At 43.5% G+C, this 18,729-nt stretch overlaps 6 protein-coding genes across 6 annotated transcripts; 4 read left to right on the top strand and 2 right to left on the bottom strand.

Moving 5' to 3' along the window:
• The first annotated feature begins 3,574 nt into the window (after positions 1–3,574).
• Positions 3,575–4,125, top strand: BYT42DRAFT_343616 (uncharacterized protein). The gene has a single exon (XM_051563131.1). It carries the CDS (start codon positions 3,642–3,644, stop codon positions 4,005–4,007), a length of 366 nt encoding a protein of 121 aa, XP_051422733.1. The 5' UTR covers positions 3,575–3,641; the 3' UTR covers positions 4,008–4,125.
• Positions 4,126–6,680: 2,555 nt separating this feature from the next.
• On the top strand, positions 6,681–8,982 carry BYT42DRAFT_343638 (uncharacterized protein). The gene is made up of 4 exons (XM_051563132.1): positions 6,681–6,706; positions 6,772–7,530; positions 7,678–7,914; positions 8,002–8,982. Exons 2-4 carry the CDS (start codon positions 6,975–6,977, stop codon positions 8,775–8,777), a joined length of 1,569 nt encoding a protein of 522 aa, XP_051422734.1. The 5' UTR covers positions 6,681–6,706; positions 6,772–6,974; the 3' UTR covers positions 8,778–8,982.
• A 751-nt stretch (positions 8,983–9,733) lies between these two features.
• BYT42DRAFT_570264 (GDSL lipase/esterase) lies at positions 9,734–11,306 on the top strand. Its single transcript, XM_051568375.1, has 7 exons — positions 9,734–10,099; positions 10,215–10,222; positions 10,281–10,482; positions 10,581–10,704; positions 10,767–10,920; positions 10,983–11,015; positions 11,087–11,306. The coding sequence occupies exons 1-7, from the start codon at positions 9,815–9,817 to the stop codon at positions 11,172–11,174; spliced, it is 894 nt and encodes a 297-aa protein (XP_051422735.1). The 5' UTR covers positions 9,734–9,814; the 3' UTR covers positions 11,175–11,306.
• An 853-nt stretch (positions 11,307–12,159) lies between these two features.
• BYT42DRAFT_570265 (uncharacterized protein) lies at positions 12,160–13,847 on the top strand. The gene has a single exon (XM_051568376.1). The coding sequence runs from the start codon at positions 12,259–12,261 to the stop codon at positions 13,618–13,620; it is 1,362 nt and encodes a 453-aa protein (XP_051422736.1). The 5' UTR covers positions 12,160–12,258; the 3' UTR covers positions 13,621–13,847.
• A 336-nt stretch (positions 13,848–14,183) lies between these two features.
• Positions 14,184–16,567, bottom strand: BYT42DRAFT_343704 (nucleotide-diphospho-sugar transferase). Its single transcript, XM_051563133.1, has 3 exons — positions 16,520–16,567; positions 15,425–16,415; positions 14,184–15,247 (listed from the first exon to the last, which is right to left on the bottom strand). Exons 2-3 carry the CDS (start codon positions 16,166–16,168, stop codon positions 14,417–14,419), a joined length of 1,575 nt encoding a protein of 524 aa, XP_051422737.1. The 5' UTR covers positions 16,169–16,415; positions 16,520–16,567; the 3' UTR covers positions 14,184–14,416.
• Positions 16,568–17,654: 1,087 nt separating this feature from the next.
• On the bottom strand, positions 17,655–18,603 carry BYT42DRAFT_497339 (nucleotide-diphospho-sugar transferase-domain-containing protein; the record flags this gene model as incomplete). Its single annotated transcript, XM_051564489.1, has 2 exons — positions 17,655–17,804; positions 17,872–18,603. The coding sequence occupies 2 exons, from the start codon at positions 18,601–18,603 to the stop codon at positions 17,655–17,657; spliced, it is 882 nt and encodes a 293-aa protein (XP_051422738.1).
• Positions 18,604–18,729: the final 126 nt, after the last annotated feature.

An 18,729-nucleotide genomic window follows, 5' to 3' on the forward strand; every position in this document is an offset into this window, starting at 1 on the left:
CTACCCATTTTGGATTACATATTTATTGCACTCGGTCTAGTCAAAGTATCTCTTTAGGAATAAATCACAAGGACATGGAGGCCTCATAAATTTGCTTGCCCCGCCATAAGATGATGAATATCATATTTATGATGGCCGCTTCCCATGATTTATCGAAACCTTAGAAAGAATACCAGTTGGCAAGCTTCCTACGTCGTGCATCGCTCATTATCTGCGATGAAGTCCCTATGCAGACTCGATTCTGATTTTGAAGCCTTTGACTGACCACTACAAGACATGTGTCAATGTGATAATCAATTATTTGCGGCAGATTGGGTGAAGATTTCGCTCAAATTGGTGCAGTGTCGCGCGAGGCGATAACAGAGCTGATATTGACAAGATATCTTTGAAAAAGATCATTCACTCCGAGACACTTGCGCAAACTATACTTGCCGATCAATACGCGCGTGAACTCCAGGATCAGAAATAGATTGAAGCTTTGCAGAATGGATAGGTAGATTGGCCTATAATCCGACGATATATAATATTATGTTGCAGCTGCTCAAAATAAATTTATACCACAGAGGACGAAGAACAGCTGATGGATCGCGTACACCCCAAAACCCATCAATAAAAAAGTCTTACTTTTTAACGGGCCTTCTTCATCTTGGCTTTCCCAATGATCGCGTGGACTTGTTGAATGGTTGCTGCAGAAGATGCAAAATGAAAACGTTAGCAATCTCTCGCATTCTTTCGTACGATGCAAATGAAGTACAGGTCATTGACCAGGTCGTTCCAGAGAACCTGTAGCGCATCAACCTATCTGGATTGCCTTCTGCACTACTAAGTTTGAAGATCTGTGCACCCATCATATTGCTAACGAACTTATACCCAAAAGGTGGATTGCGCAACGGCGCAAGGAATGACTGTACAAAGGGTTACGGGCAATCTTTAACAGCTGTAATAAATGGGCGGAAACTTCCACAGAAAAATTTTCAGCATACCACGTACTATCTTGCAAACCAAAGAAGATGAGTTGCCGTTTATCTTATCGCGGAAGTAGTTTCCAGTAAAGCTGTTATTTGCAATGACAATCGACAAATCGCAAGATCCTTATCAGAAAGCATATATTCCACGAACAATTATCAAGTCGCACTTTCACAGGGTTAACTGCATTGTTCTGGAAGGGCGCAATCCAGAAACCAACAACACTATCTACCCCAAACTGTTGGAGTCACCGCTACTTGCTAACCCTGAAGAATCTATATAATTTGGGCCTCCGGTGGCAGGCGGCATCCATTGCACAGCGGGTGTACGGCTTGTTAGAACTGTAAAAGGAATACTGTTGGTAAAAAGGCTGTCCATCAAACATGTATGATCACCACTTCTTTTATGTATTTATTGACCTATGTAATTAATAAATTACATTATTTTGGCTACGGACATTGTGTACAATACAAGCTGGTATCTTTTTTTTTTGCCGTCGATATGCTTGACTTGACTTGCCGAGCTAGTGTAGCTAGTACTCAATACCAGGCTACTTTTTTTCATTTTCATTTTTCATTTTTTAAAAAAGTTCGCTCGAAAGCGAGAAGATTCGCCCGAAGGCGAGAAGATTCGCTCGAAAGCGAGAAGAATTCGCTCGAAAGCGAGAAGAATTCGCCCGAAGGCGAGAAGATTCGCTCGAAAGCGAGAAGAATTCGCTCGAAAGCGAGAAGAATTCGCCCGAAGGCGAGAAGATTCGCTCGAAAGCGAGAAGATTCGCTCGAAAGCGAGAAGAATTCGCTCGAAAGCGAGAAGAATTCGCCCGAAGGCGAGAAGATTCGCTCGAAAGCGAGAAGAATTCGCCCGAAGGCGAGAAGATTCGCTCGAAAGCGAGAAGATTCGCTCGAAAGCGAGAAGAATTCGCTCGAAAGCGAGAAGAATTCGCCCGAAGGCGAGAAGATTCGCTCGAAAGCGAGAAGATTCGCTCGAAAGCGAGAAGATTCGCTCGAAAGCGAGAAGAATTCGCCCGAAGGCGAGAAGATTCGCTCGAAAGCGAGAAGAATTCGCTCGAAAGCGAGAAGAATTCGCCCGAAGGCGAGAAGATTCACTCGGAAGCGAGAAGAAAATAGAAAGAGAAAGAAAAAATTAAAAAAAATTCGGGTTGTGTTCCCCTTTTTATGTTTTGAACGAGCCAATAGGAAACATGTTCGCACGCCTGCATGTGACTTGACTAGACCAAACGATGTAACTCACACGACATGCTGTTGTGACTGGGAATGAGAGAGATTTGCTTGACTGCGGAAATAGAAAGGTTGTACGATCGGATGAAAAGAAAAACGAATAAACGAGTCGAACGGATTTCTTAACTACGTGATATAATAGGATTTCTTGACACGGTAAGCAATCTTTTACGACAGAAACGGACAACTTTAGCGTGCTGAATTGTACCTGCGGAAGAATCTCCTCTTTCTTTATTTGCATTTTTTCTTGATATAAAAAATTTGTTCGCTATTTCAACTAAAAAAAGGCACGCTTTGAGTAAAGTACCTTCACTGTACTGCAATTTTCGTAAAACGCTATTAGTTTATGCGACCACAGGGAGTGACGGTTCCCTCATAACAATGCAAAGCAAAGCAAATGATTTTCACCCAACAGCGCCATTTTTTATTTATGGACTCGCTGCGTTGTCGCCTTTTCCAATAAATAGTCATAATAAAAAAACTTAATCGTTATTCCTGCCACCTCCATCTGGCGAAATGCTTCATTTCGGCCGACCTTTACATCTAAATTTTGAAGTTGTGATTTGAGTTAATGATGCTTTTCGTTGTCCTTTTTATTACCATGGTTAACAGATTTTCCCATTGAGCGAGTGGGTTTATTTTTGGTCACTCACTTATGGTGAAATCTTTGTTGGCCCATTTAGGCCAATTTATAACCTTTCACACCTTTCTTTGGAGATACACGCTCACTGACTATATGTCCTTTTCCTTTTTTCATCATCCGAAAGTACTTGTGTTTGAAGCGCCTTGGTCGGAGAGCCAGGCAAGGCTGTCTGAAGAAAGGCAAAAGCGCGTTACGCTAACCGACTCAATGCATAGAGAGAAGACCAGCAGGTAAAGACGATGTGGCATTATTTGTACAGCAGCAATCTGATGTTTCGGTTAGGTCATTCGTACAAGAGCATCATTTACCCTGTTCGATTGTACCCACAATGCCACTCGGAAAATGACCCTTCGAAAAATTTGGGTAATTAAAAAAAAAATCTTGATTATGGATTTCATAACAGTGAGCTGATGGATGCCCCAGATACGAACAGTGATATGAATGCTGGATTAAGCATGTGAAGGATGCCACAGTCAACAAAATGCAAGCGCCCTCTTCTAATATCCAGTGCCCAGAAAAGAAATTAGCCTGTTGTGTTAAATTGGAGCTAGGAACTACATACGAATGCCCTGGTTTTTTGGCCACATGCAGAAGTCCGGCAGGCCTCAAATGATTTTTGACTAGGTTGAAAACCTCAGTATCACTTCTGTTTTGTAAGGTTTCGCCTACAATCATCACTTGGTTTCGTGGTTTGTTGCATTTGATGCAGTACTTGGGATTAGTTGCGGCTTTCTTCACTTTGATTCACACGAAAATGCTTCGGTTTTCTTTCGCCGGCACACGGCTCATACATCATGTCTTGGAACGAGCGATTTCAGAGTACAGCCAGCAAAGCAGCCGACTGGCGACAACGTACATTACTCGCAAGTAGAACTCCCGTTCACAAGGCCGTCACCATCCATTCCCGGCCCTTCAACCACTGCTGCCCCTTCGTCTCCCGTCCCTTCAACCACCACAACTGCTGCGCCTTCGTCTCCAGTCCCTGCTCCCGCCACTCCTTCTGCGCCTTCGTCGCCCGTCCCTGGCCCTGCCATTACTTCTGCGGCTTCGTCTTCCGTCCCTGCCCCCACCGCGGCTGCTGCACCTTTGTCCCCGGTTCCCGGCCCGTCTTTGGCATCTCATCCTCCAAGTTTTATTGGATGGAAAAGGTTTGTCGTTAGCTGAAGTCGCTTTTTTTTAGCTTACATTTTTTCTTTTTTTTCCAGGAAACAAGCAGAGGCGCATGAGATGCTTCTTGCTGAGATCGCGGAAAAGCGAGCAAAGTTAGAGGAATTAAAGGGAGAACTTGCAAGCTTGGAGGAGCAAGAAGCTCTCATGAGGCAAATTCTTCGACCATATTAAAGATGGTCTTTTTTCTGCTGTTGGGCGTATAAGATCAGACTGCAGCAAAGCAAAGCAGAACTTCTGTATAATGGTGCATTTAACAATCAATGCCGAAGCAAGAAGCCATGCTTTATGTCAGCGAAGGAAGTGTACTCGATTTATCGCTCCTGTGGTTGATGGTGAAGTTGAGAAGAACCATCTATCGCTAAACAACCCACGAACAACTCAACAGCATTCTACAGATTAGATTAAGCACTTGAATCGCGCATTATTTTTGGTGGTGTTGGTGGTGGTGTCATTAGAGAGAAAACCAGGGATGGCCGAAACGCGTTGTATGGACATTCCTTTCACCTGTATAAGTTGATTGTAAGACTTGCAAGGCCCTGATTTGGGCCGATGAACGCAAATTTTTTTAAAATGCACTGCTCTACATCGGACTACCGGACGAGTTCTTCAATCTTCAGTAATGATACCAAAATTTGAAGGCTGTCGTAAACGAAGAGCTCTGAAATCAGCGAGTCTCTTTAAAAGCCTTTTCCCAAGGAATTGATCAACATCCAAAGAGTCTCATATAAAGAACAAAGTATGCAGATACCTGGTTCATTGTAGCAAACGGTTGCAAGTACTGCGCCTGCTTTTACTTCAATTGTATACCTATGACCCATGCTATGCTGCTTCTGTGGCGATTTCGACCAATAAATGCTTAAATCCATACATCTACGTGCATATACAATATTAACAGCATACAACGCTTTACAGAACGTGCGTGAATGGATGAGGCAATTTTATGTATCATAGTTACTAATCTAGACACGTGACTTCCTCATCGAAGACGAGTACAGGAAAAGCTTACGCGCAGCAGACAAAGTCGCTCAATCAGAATTGTCACAATCTTTCTTTTGGAGTTCGAAATCTGAAGAAACTTTTTCCCGTTTTTATTTCGCTCATGTGAATTTGATTGATACCTGCCTGCTTAGTAATTGTCGTAGCGACTAAAGTGCAACCTCGAGTATTGCAGGTTGACCGGATTTGCTGAATGTCGGTGATAAGAAGTCAAGTTTTGGGAATACCGTGCAATTTTTTAAAATAGGTCACTATTTTGATGAGCCCTATCCCATTTTGTATGGATTACAATCTGTGCACTCGGAGATCTAGTCGATATTATCTCTTAGGAATAAGACACACCATATGGTATATCCATTACTTGTGGTATTATCCATCCTACTATACTATACATACTGTACAAAGTGGTTGCCACGTATTTACCCTACACACCGAAGATGAGCTGCCCATTTATTTTATCACGGAAACAGTTCCCATTAAAGCTGTCATTCGCACTGGCGATTGACACATCTCCAAGGTCCAATGACTATGTATAGCCAAATTGATGGCCCAGTGTTTTTTTTGAAATGTTTTTTCCGTCGATAAGCCCGGCTTGCCAGTAATGTAGCCAATGCTCAATGTCATGCTTTTACTGGCTTGTTTTTTTCATTTTCCTTTTCATTCTAAGAGCTCGCTAAAAAAGCGAGAAGAGTTCACTAAACAATTCGTTCAAAAGCGAGAAGAATTCGCACGAAAGCGAGAAGATGATAGAAAGAAGAAAAGAGAAAAAAAAAATGGTTGGTTACCCTTTTTATTTTTTGAGCGAGCCAAAAGAAATCAAGGCTATCCATGACGTCGGATTATTTCAACCAACCATCATCCGTGCAAGAGGTGTGTATCTAAAGTGATTTTTTAAAAAGTGGATTAATGTGCTTATTTCAGGTTGCAAGCAAGTTAAAGACTCATCCATGGATTCTATCATTTCGCAAACACCCATCGAGACGCCTGGTTTTAAGAGTTAGCGACGAAACACGCATATCAACGGGTCGCAGCCAATGAGAGGGCTACCATCAAACGTGCTGCAGGGTCCAGAAGATCGCTGGTCTGATAATGACTGGAACCGCGGAAACGTCAGTCGGCAGTCGGGACAAAGACCATGCGAAACGTGCCGGCAAGAAGCTACGGAAAAACGATCGCCAATATGCTGTCGCTGGAAATGACCGACGAATTCGGTAGCTCGCAAATTTGGCATATGATCATTATTTCCGGTTATCCGAAGAAAGAGCCAAGATTCAACTTCAAAACTGCACGCGCTCCATGGACTCATATTATGCACAAATATCGACTGCATGTGGTATTGAACAGGATGAGCTACTCAAAACTGCGACGTCTAAGCTCCAACATACATTGCTCTTGCTGATACAGCCTTCTTACTTGGCAGGAATACTTTGCACCCAATTTCAAGAAATTCAGCCATGAATCATATGCTGAATAGAATCGTAACCACCCGTACACTGGTAGCATAGTTTGTTCTGAGATAGGAACCTTGATACTGTTGCTGACAATTATTTTTTTTAGGTTTAGATGCTGCGGAGGCTTCTTCCAACAGGCAAGAAGGACAACGTGCTGGTTGCTGGCAATTATCGATTTCAGTACCTGTCCACGAACACTATAGAATCCGCACTTGTCTCAACTCTGCTGCTGTGTCTGCCGAGTAGGTTTAATTAAGACTGATTGGCTTTATTTTTTTTTTTAATTTGGGGATATACGCAAAATTAGAAGATCTTGTAATTGAAAGATGCACATTTCCCGCGTTTTCAGCGGATTCATCTTACGAATTTCCATATCCGGAAATATGTAAGCCCGTGATGTCACGAGCATTAAAATATAAAATGCTCATCATAGAAATTTGTTGTTTCACACTTTTTTTTGCATCTCTTTTTTGATTATCACAAAATAAACCATTGGGTGTATTTGTTATTATGGCACCGACTACTCTGTTATCCGTCTTTGAAAACGATTACCGAGAAAGAACGGCGATTGTGATTCCGCAGTCGGCTGCGATTCCTACTTCGCTTTCTTACCGACAGTTGTTCGACGTTGTGACCGATTTTTCTCGCAAGTTGTGTGCACAATTGCCCGCTGACGCCTTGAAACCTGGTTGCGCCATTTCCATTGCTTACATCAATTCATTGGAATTTGTTGTGTCGTTCTTGGCGACAGGCTTCCTCCGTCTCATTTCGTCTCCTTTAAATCCCTCCTATACTGAAGACGAATTCAACTTCTACTTGGAAGATGCCAAATCCACCGTGATGATTGTGCCGCCTGGTTCCGTGAAAGCCAATATTCCTGCAGTTCGTGCTGCTCGTAAACAGGGAGCCTTGATCGTTGAAGTACACTGGAACGGTCAAGAAATGGAGGTCAACGTTACTTCGCCTGTTCGTTCTGACGCTCGCCGCGCTCTCGGAGCATTTCAACCTCAGCCGGATGATGTCGCTTTACTGTTACACACCAGTGGAACCACCGGCAGACCTAAAGGTAAAATTTGGAGATGGCCCATTCAGTATTGAAACTGGCTAGACAAAAAAAAAAAAAAAGAGAGAGTAAAAAGGGGATCAAGGAGAAATGTAAAAAAGGTAGAATGATTGCGGTATTCATGCATTTTTTTGTTTGTTGTTTGCTTAGGTGTTCCTCTTACTCAGTTGAACTTGGCTACTTCCATGAAGAATATTGTGGGCACCTATGAATTGTCGCCCAGGGATCGTACCATGTTGGTGATGCCTCTCTTCCACGTTCATGGTTTGCTGTGCGGTCTTTTGGCCACGTTGTTATCAGGTGGTGGTGTCGTTATTCCCGAAAAGTTTAGCGCTTCTCATTTCTGGAGAGATTTTGGTGAAAATCAATGCAACTGGTACACTGCAGGTACGTCATGATGCGCAAAAATTGATAGCATGATGTCAGCTGGATTGCTTATTTTTTTTTTCTGTATCAAAACTTGTCCGTTTCTAGTGCCTACAATTCATCAGATCTTGCTCCGAAACCCTCCCAAGCAAGTACCCAAGATCCGTTTCATTCGTTCTTGCTCGTCTAGCTTGGCCCCTGCCACATTCCATGCTATTGAACAACACTTTAATGCTCCCGTCTTGGAAGCTTATGCCATGACCGAAGCTTCTCACCAAATGACTTCCAACCCCTTACCCAAGTATGGCCCTCACAAGCCTGGTTCCGTCGGTCTTGGCCAAGGTGTCGAAGTCGTGATTTTGGATGAAGCGGGCAATCCCGTGGAAGAGGGTGAAGTGTGTATTCGCGGAGCCAATGTTACCAAGGGATATCTCAACAACCCTGAAGCCACGGCCAAGTCGTTCACCAAGGATGGTTACTTCCGTACGGGCGATCAAGGCAAGAAGGATAAGGACGGTTACTTGGTTTTGACGGGCCGTATCAAGGAATTGATCAACCGTGGTGGTGAAAAGATTTCACCTTTGGAATTGGACGCTGCCCTTTTGAGCCATCCCAAGGTGGCGGAAGCAGTGAGCTTTGCCGTGCCTGATGAGATGTATGGACAAGAAGTGCATGCAGCGGTGGTGTTGAAGGAAAAGGGCGATCCCAAGGCGATTGAGCGTGAATTGCAAGAATTCTGTCAAACCAAGATGGCCAAATTCAAGGTGCCCAAGCGCATCTACGTCACCGAAACGATGCCCAAGACGGCTACCGGTAAGATCCAACGTCGTGTCGTCAGCCAAACCTTCTTCAAGGAATCAGCACCTGCTCAAGCCAAACTGTAAACAACGCCAACTACAACAATACAAGAAAGCCATCTAGTTTTGCTATACAACAAAAAAGTGTGTGAGACAAAGACGAAATAGATTCGGGATTACAGCATTAAAAGTAAATACACGATACGCAGTGTAACACCGCTTTTAGCCGTGTGATGTCTGTTTGTTTAACCTTATTGTGTGATACTTGGCAATTGAATGATTCAGGCACATTATTTGACATGGGAACAAGACACTGTGTGGGGGTATTGCTGGTAGTGTTTGCCAGCGTCAAGTGGTCGGCAGGAAATTGTTTTTTTCGACTAATCGTCTGTGGATGTGCGGCAAAAAAGAAAAAATTCGTATCTCATCTGGTGGAAAGAGTACGAATAAACCGGCTTTTCGCACGCAACATGAAAACGCAGCTGAACGCTCGATTTTCAATGACAGGATTCTTTTAGACATAGCGACGATTCATCCGTTTTCTTGAAATCAAAGACTGTCGGACAACTGTGGGGTGAGAGCGTTCTAGGAGAGGATGCAGTGGGAAATGAACGCGGCAATAAGAATGTTATTGCGGATGTCGAATTCCGAACAGGTCGTATCTGCACCTGTTTGCATTGATTGTTTTGGGCTGGATGATGGGGATGGGGCCAAGAAAAAATCCGCTCTCCTGGGTCTTTTACCGCAGTTGAACCGACTCTTATGATGACGAGCGGATAGACAACGGTATCTTGAGGGGGGACAAGCCCTGCTACAGCCATAAATAACGAAACATGTACACAGAGAGAAAGAAGGTGACTGGTAAGGGTAGATAAAAAGGAAAGAGATTAACACAAAAAAAAAGAGACCAAGGGCAAAAAGAATGCCAAGCGTCCATGGGAGAAATAGAAATAGAAAAAAAAAAGTCATGAGAGTGTGCAGGGCGTAATCTTGGTGTATCGTATCAACGTGATATGCATGGTTGATGCTTCTTAACTCCTCATCACTTAGTTCAGCCGGCAAACCATTGCTCTCCTCTTTTTTTCGTTTTTCTTTTTCGTTTTTTTCTTGGCTTGACCGATTCCATGCTTTGTTTTATTTCTCCATCGATTCTGATTTCTGTATTATGCTTGTCTCTCCTGGCTAGTGCAAGGAATCATTTCAGCTTTGATGCAGTAAAACATCTGGTCACGTTTGGCGACTCCTACACAACGCAATATTTGGATGTGTCGACGTTGCAGTACGGATGTACCAATTGTACATCAGCCGGAGGGCCGAATTGGGTTGAATACTTTAGCTGGTCGATCAATATTACGTATTGGAATTTAGCGTATAATAGTGCACCAGTATCCAATGCAATCGTCGGACAGGTGCGTAAAAAAAAGACTTTGTTCGTTTTCTGTTTGTGCATTGCATTTGCAACCGCCATTCATACAACTTATTTCGATAATGCTCACTGTGTATATGTCACCAAAATCATAATAGCAAGGATCGTAAGTCTCCAAGCAAAATGGGATCTAGCGACAGAATTTTTAGACGAGGTTTTTTTAGATCCGTTATTGACGTAACGCAGCAAGTCAGCGAACTATTTCCTCAATACATCAAGAAAGCCGCCAAATTTTTAGATTCAGCCAATGGCAGCAATACCCTGTATACAGTATGGGTGGGCATCAACGACATTGACTTGACGTATGACTGGAACGCCACCAGCGCGTTGGACCAGCGTATCATGCAGCAATATGCTCAACTCATGGTAAAAATAAAAAATGCAGACCCAACAAGTATCAATTTGACCAAAGTTTGTGCTAACAAGGAGATCATGTGTCGGCCCTCTTGTTGTATAACATAAAGAACGACTTGCATATGCATGGTGCCAGCCAGTTCCTATTTTTTAGTGTGCCGCCGATTGATCGGTCTCCCATGTGGCAAAACCATGGACCGTCGACGGCCAACGTTATCAAGAGCCGAGTTCAAGGTAAAGTGAATCACTGGGAATATGTTAGCTAATGAAGAATAGCTGCTGAGCCATTACGATAGACTTTAATAAGAAGATGAAAATGATGGCGCGAACCTTCCAAAATACCAACGATGGAAAATATTTCTATTTTGATGTTTGGAGTGTTTTTACCGAACTCTTGGATAACCCGTCACGGTACGGATTTCAAAACGTTGACAGCTACTGTGGCGACAGGTGAGTGCTCCTGTAACATGCCCATGGTTTCATACCTGTATTCACCAACCAAAAATATATAGCAACAGAAACGGATCTTGTCTACCGGAAGACGAGTGAGTATTTTTGTGTGGTTAAGTAATCTGCTTGATAAAACATGAACTCTAAAGAAAACTTCATCTGGCAGATACTTTTGGCACAACGACTTGCATCCGACATCCAAGGTTCACGAATATGTGGCAAAAGAACTTGTCCGTTATTTACAATACCAATAGCTGGCTCCACATACCCCATATTAGTCATGTCAGCGGCCGTTTTAGTATTTGTCAGCGTAATTTTTTTTTTCGGATCCCCTATTCACCGCCTGCCATATGCCCATCTTTTAATGTATGAAAGATACATTACACATACCATAAACTTCTTTTCTCTTTATTTAAAAGTGTTGCATACACAGGATCTATGTCTATTCACAACAGCCACTTCAGCGACCCGCTTCAAAGGTCAATTTTTTGCTGGACCACTGAGACTGAAAAAAAAAAAAATCTGGTGATTCCGATTTCTCGGTTTTAAGAAAGTTACCGGCAACTGTCATTGCAGAGTTTATGTGTCCCTGTCAAGCGAAGAAAACGTGTTTAAATTCGATCAATTCATTCTTTCTAATTCTATGGATCCAATGGTTGGGTGCTTAGTTTATGTTGACGAAGATAAGGAGCGGCATAATGTTGTTGCGGGCCTTTGGAAGAGTGGAGAAAAAAAAAGGAAATGAGACATATTTTCAAATCATACCCAGTAAAAGCTCAATTCGAAATTTGTGAATCGTTGGTAAAAGTCAGATCCCCGTGTTACTGTCAGAATCGAACGAAGCACACCATACAACCATCGAGCTCAATTAATACCACGCCATCCGGTGCCACAAGCACGAAAATCTTTCTGCTTGAACGCGACATTCTAGACTTTTTGCGTACAAATTGTTACGATGATGTAACTAGAATGAGGTATATTCGGAGCATGTACGGCTAGATCCGGCAGTAAGGTACGTTCCAACTGGCAATATATTTTATTATTGCGATTCCATACACCTCTTTGTGCAATTGCTCAGAACATCCTGTGAACGGGTATTGAAACCAGAGGCCCTCCCTCGGAATTATCCGCCGCAAGAAAAGGCAGAGGAAGGAACGCTTTTCCAAACGGGGTTTAGATCGGCCCTTCAAGATCAGAAACTTGCTCCGTCGCGTCGTTTGAAAGCTTCGAAATTTTTCCAAAAAAAAAAAAAAATGAGCGATTTTTTTTTTATATTTCGAACCTGAAAATTTTTTGTGTTCTGGAACTGTTGTTTGTCAAATTTGTCCGTTTCCAAGCATGCCTGTCCCGTTCTTCTCTGGAGGTAAACAGCTCTCGATCGAATTGGCTGAACCCGTTATTATTTTACGAGGCCTACCGAGCGATCCTACCACGCATGTCCTCAGAGGAGAAGTGGAATTGGTGCTGTCAAAGCCATTGGCAGCATCCGCGGTCATGATCAAATTGGTTGGCAAATCCCACATGTTGTGGCCGGAAGGTTTGGGCGCCCGAGGCACCAAAGTATACCATGAAAAGACGATCCACGAGCAAAATATCATCTTACAATCTTGGCCTGAGGATTACCAAGGAGATAAAGTGTTGCCAGCCGGTCTCAGTCGCTGGCCCTTTGAATTTCTCATCTCCAACCGCTTGGTAGAAACCATTGAAGACGAAATGGCCAAAGTCTACTACTATATCTCGGCCACCGTTCACAAGATCAGCATGATTGGCTCGCCTGTGCTTCGGGCTCGTCGCAATGTGCTCCTCTTACGAACTCTGACGTGGTCCGATTCCGCCTTGACCTCGCACGCTTTACCAAGCACATCCATCATTGCCGAACGACATCTCGATGCCTGTGACGCTACGATTGCTATCGAAAAATCCATTGTCTCTTCCGGTACCCAGTTCCCAATCTCGCTTGTCATTTCACCGCACTTGAAAAACGTTCATTTGGAGTCCTTGTCGATTGTCCTGTCCGAAAAACGAGTCTATCAACTACCGGAATTTCAAGCACGGCGAGGAGAAATGTATGATTTCAAATTGCAATTGGCTTCGGTCGCCAACATGGCCGACCAGTCTCTTTCCTTGCAAGGTTTAGTCCCTTGCTCGGATGTTCCTCTTCAACATTTGCGTCGCGCCCTTTCGGCGAAAAACGCTCACATCCCTCTCGTGGCCAATCCTTTCCAATACCGCTTCATCTTCACACTGCCCAACTGTGTCCATCTGAATCACACCACTTTCTTCAATGAAATGAATTTCGTCCATTACCTAAAGATCAACATCGAATTATCCGTGCCCAACAAGGATAACTCGACCACCGAACGTACCCACATTCATCTGGATACGCCCATCACCATCCTCGACTGTCGCCTCAAGGAAGACTACAGTGTGTTGCCCACGTATGCTGAAGCGCTTTCGGATCCCACGTTTGACGAGGAAGATCAGGAAGATCCCACTGGCACCAATCATCACGCGGCCGGTTTCTTCATCTGTCCTTGCTACCAAGAATTCAAAAAGAGAAGCACCAGTACCGGACGTCAGGAATGGTTAAAACGTCGTCAAGAATGGTTGGCCCATCGACAAGACAGTGACGAACTTTTACCTCCTCCGCCGCCATACAAACGGTTGGATGCAAAATCCACCGCCCAGGCAGCCCACTAAAACCATCTTTTTTGGAGCAGCAATGTTTCTCCCACCTCTTTCCCTATACTAATCACGGCATCTGTAAATATGCAATTCATTTTTGTTTTTTTAATTTACCTCAAAACTAAGCACGTTGTGCTTTTATTATTTTTTGCTCTTTTGTTGTTGTTTTTCCTTATCTTGTTTACACCCCATCTTTAATTCGACATGTTTACATGTTCCCAAATAAAAAATCTTAATGCTGTCATCTGTCTATCACTCCAATAAGCTAAATGATCCTCATGACCTATTACATCAAGCATCTGCAGAATATCTATTATTTCTGCGACTCACAGAATGTTTTGCATAGATATGATAGAATACCACCATTGAATTGATGCGATGGTATTCTTCATGATCAATAAAGAATAAACGATGGTTCAATCCCATTTAAAAATAATCTTGTACGCAGCTGCTATTATTGCTTTGTAAAAAGTTCAATGACATGACAAGGGGAAAAAAAGTGATCCTTTTCATTCCTTGTGATTTTTTTTCTTCATTTTTGGATTTTCTGTACAAATGCCATTTGTTGTTTGGGGGGTATACCTTCTAGTGTTTTCAGGAAGAAGAAAAACATCGTCAAGCCAATGAATTGACTTTTTGTACACAGAAGGGAAAATCAAAGACTGTACGGGAAAAGAAAAAGGAATCAAGAAAGATAAAAAAGAACTCACCATCTCTAGTGGTAGATGGCAGGGGATAGAAAAGAAGAGGTATGGAAAAAAGAGAAAAACAAAAGAAATATGCATGGAAACAATGTAGTGGTGAAGCATGCTTACTGGGCCAAACGGACCAATTCTTCCACTGATTCAATGACAGCAGGGACGGTGATGGTTTTGCCTTGAATCAGATCTTCCAGTCCTTCACCACCGTAGGATACCAAGGGCGAAATTTCAAATTGGAGAAGTTCAAAGTTGTCCACATTGTCACCGACGAGCTTGCCACCGGCTTTTTCAATGAAGCGCACGTGTTGTGCAACGATGTCTCGTCGCGAAGTTTCAGGACAGTCGGCTCCGGAGCCAGGAGCGTTCTTCAAAGGAGAAAATTCGTCTTTACGGTCAACTTCAAGGACAGACATGCGATTGGCGTAGGGGAACACATCGAACACAAAGCATTCCAACTTCATACCGCTGTTGCTTTTGGGCACAACCTGTTCACCGGTTTCGAGATCAGTGTACTTGATCTTCTTCTTTGCAATGTGATATTCCAAGTCGGCGGCAAAGGTAGGAACACGTTCCAGGAATTCCGTAGAGAAGAAATGATTGGCAATGTTGGCGGCACCAAACATCAAGGAACCATCAGGATTACGCATTTCGGTCACTTCAGCTGAAATCTCGGAATACTCGGCCACACCGTAACGACCATCACGGACACACACCACACCGACAGGCTCCTCGGGCATGGCTTTACCCACCACCTTGACACCACAATCAGTCTGCTTGCTCACACAATAACCAATGAACACGGGATCCGCCACACGAGCCAAGCAATTGTCCACACAGTAACAATGCGAATACTGAATACCGCGCTTCTTCAAATCATCAATCACACCCTTGTTCTGCACAGCAGCGTAAATACCACCATTGCCATCAGGAGCTATCGCCACCTACAATAATACACGGATAGAGTTAAATTTTTCATGTCGTATTGAGCATAAAATCGACTCGGATGGATTCGATCAAAACTGATTTCCCTTTTTATTTCTTCCCTCATCACTCGGCTTCTCTATCCCACTCCTTTTATGTTTCTCCATTTTCGCCGATATCACCCAATTTTCGCCTACCTTGCTCTTTGTTTCCAAGATGATCTTGCCGTCCATAGTTAAACAGGGCAAAGTACCTAGCAAATACCCGTTAATCATCATGCTTATGTACTTACGATCCACAGAAAGTCCACGCTTACCTTGTTCAAAAAATATGATATTTTCTTCCTTGAGACCGAAGAAGTTGTTGGCACGGAAAAAGTCATAGGTGGGCTGATGAGTGGGACCGGAAGTCATGATGTACCAGGGAATGACAATGTCAGAGTTGGGGTCGGTGGCGTACTTGGCTGCCACGGTTTGTAAGCGGAGAATGCGTTCGGCTTGAAGTTGGAAGAGAGTCTTTTTGGATGGAAGGTTGATGTCGTAACAACCCTTGGGCGCAGATGAGCCCAAACGGGTACCTTGACCACCGGCCATGAGGATGACGGCGACCTTGCCCTGAGCAATCTGTGTCAAACCGATCGTTTCCCAGTCATTGAGTGTGGATGATGAGGCTTTAAGGACCGAGTCAAACACTTGTTCGGAAAGAGGTTCCAGTGACGCCGCTTGATTCTGAGCGGCGGCCTCAGCGCCCTGAATGGCCTTGGTATAGATCTGATTGAGACGTTGCACGTCCAATTCAGACAACTGCTGGAAAAGCGCTTCTTGTTCCTTCACGTCAAGCTGCTCGAAAAATGTGAAAACATGACCTTGGCCGGCTTGCTGGAATTTGGCCTTGAGAGCTTCGAGTTGGGCTTCCGTAAAAAGAGCAGAAGAAACAGTCATGACGCAGAGATGAGTGATGGGAAAAGGAAAAAGACTCTTCCCTGGTGAACAACCACTGCACTATTTATATCACACAAAAAAAAAAAAATTACAAGTCGGTAAAGTGCGGGGACATGCTAGGGGCACCAGAGCCCAACAGCCCAACCCAATGGAAGCTGTCAACAAGCATGCACACCTCCATCTTTTTGCTTCCACGGAACGGACTTTCAAAGCGGTGATACGGTTATTTTTTATTTATATCCTGTTTCTAATCAAGTAAAGAGACAAAAAAAAATATACCCCGCTTAACGACTATTTTATTCATCATTTTTTTTTTTTTTACTCTCTCTGCAACTGCAGCTCCTTGCAAACCTTGGCTCCTCTTTTTTTCTGTCTTGGAGCTTTTCATCTCCTGGTCATTGCTCCTTTATTGCTTATTCTTGATGTGATTATGACGTGAAGGATCACATTTTGATGGTGATGAAACTGGATGATAAAAAGAAGAGGAAAAAAAAAGGGGAGGATAGATTCTCAAACAATTAGTGATGGAAATGGCAGCCATGAGACAACGTGTTTTAATTTAATGTGTTGGCCAAAGGCCTTTTTTTGTTGTCTTGCCATTTGGTCGCCTTTTTCCATTGCAGCTGGCGTGCTGAGTAACTAAAAACAAAAATAAAACAGGGACACTTGTGATTCCAATTAATCTGGATAAAAGGATGCGTCGTCATTTGCTAATGTTCTGCAAAACATGTAATAAAAACCAAGGTAACAAGACGGCTTGGTACAGGCTGTGCACGCAGATCAGGTCCCTTGATAGACTCCGCCCTCCCAAAAATAGCTGCTTGGGAGGTGCAATGGGGGGAGAGGAGAGAATGGCTCATCTAAAAAAGAATACAAAAGAAAGAAAAAAAAAAGCTTAACCCATTCCAAAGCCCCCAACCTGAGGCATTGCGGCACTCAGCGGGAGACGCGGAAGCACTGATACAGTGAATGCGTCATTTTTTTTTTCTTGCAGACAAAACGGAGATAAACCTCACAATTATCGGACCACCCGTGATTTTTTTTCTAGCATGATCATGAAGTGATGTCTCCTTTCAGCGGCATTAAATTCAATGATAATCTGGATCCGAAAATATCAATAGCCTAGCCTGCCTACTCCTGACTGCCCATTACTTTTGATCACTGTGTTTTAAAAAGAATCAGGCACACTCATTTCGTTGGGGTGGGAAAAGAACCATTCTTTTGTTTTTATCATAAAGAATAACACAATAAGCAGGGCGCCCGATTCGTTTGAACTGCAATGAGTAGCTACAGAGGATACCATCGGTCGAATAAATACAAAAAGGTACGTTGACATTCACGCGTGATTGCGGAGATCGAATGTCGTAATTGATGAAAAGTAACACATGTGCAGCTGCTCGTCCGACCATGAAGGACTCTTAAACATCCTAATGGTGAAATCAATCAAGTCCAAAAATAAGATTCGTAATATAAACGATAACCGGGTTTAATTCTCCTCATTGGCCAAAGCTGGATCCGTGTGAATTGTCGGGGATTCCAAAGATTGTTGCACTTGGTTATCGATTTCACGGCAATAGGCATCATCGATGTACCAAAGATCGTGGTCTTTTAAAATTTCTTTTTTCTTATCAGGGTCCTAACCGTCCATGTATTGGTTAGTACGTTCTTCGACAGCCCAAATGCAAGTGGTCTGCAGCATTTACCAAATAACTAGTATGCACAATGTATGGCTGAACGCCTCGGGATTGGGGTAAACGATGCGTAAAATAGGAGTGTGCATTCGGAAAATGCATGACGTCTAGCGAGCTGATTTTGGAATAGCGAATATCCATCGGCATATGTTGCAACGCTACACTTAGCGCTTCTTGCTCGGATTCCTGCTCCTTAACGCGATGGTTTTGAATGTAAACGGCGTCGGCCAGCAATCGTTTCATGGCCTCTGTAGGTCGCATGATGAAGAATCCTGTATTCAGGTAGACCTTATCGACTTGGGCTTCCTGAAAAATGGCGTGGGTTTCAAGCCGAATATTTAAAAAGGTCCTCAGATACTCGCGTGTTCGGGGAGCCAGCCACACCGTGTCAACTTGGGCGAATAACACCGTGATATCAAAATACAAGAGTCTTTGTATGACAAACGATGAGACATCACTCCAATGGGCCCCGCTGCCCTGCTGTGTTTTCTTAGGCAATCCATGTAACCATGGATTCGAGATCAGAATACTTTGCGGTTCGTATCCAGCGTGTTTCAGGTGTTGATGCATCTTTTCATCCATACAGAAAATGATAAACCGGGTCTCGTTGGTGCGTTTCAATGATTCGACCCAGTTGTATGTGTACTCTCTGTTGTCATAATCGGCAATGGTGATGATCAGTGTGCGCTGCGGTTGCAAGTTGGCGTTTATTTTATCCGTCATGGCCTCGGGCACAGAAGGCATGACTTCAGGTACAATGATGGGATTCACTTCGGCAAATGAAGGTATCGGTAAGTGTTTCGATGAATTGACAAATGGGGCGTCATTGTGGCATGAGCATAGTTTTTCGGTGACTGAAGCTCGGTTATC

The sequence above is a fragment of the Radiomyces spectabilis genome, assembly GCF_025331425.1.
Source record: "Radiomyces spectabilis strain NRRL 2753 chromosome Unknown BYT42scaffold_7, whole genome shotgun sequence".
In the NCBI taxonomy this organism is placed as follows: Eukaryota; Fungi; Mucoromycota; class Mucoromycetes; order Mucorales; family Radiomycetaceae; genus Radiomyces; species Radiomyces spectabilis.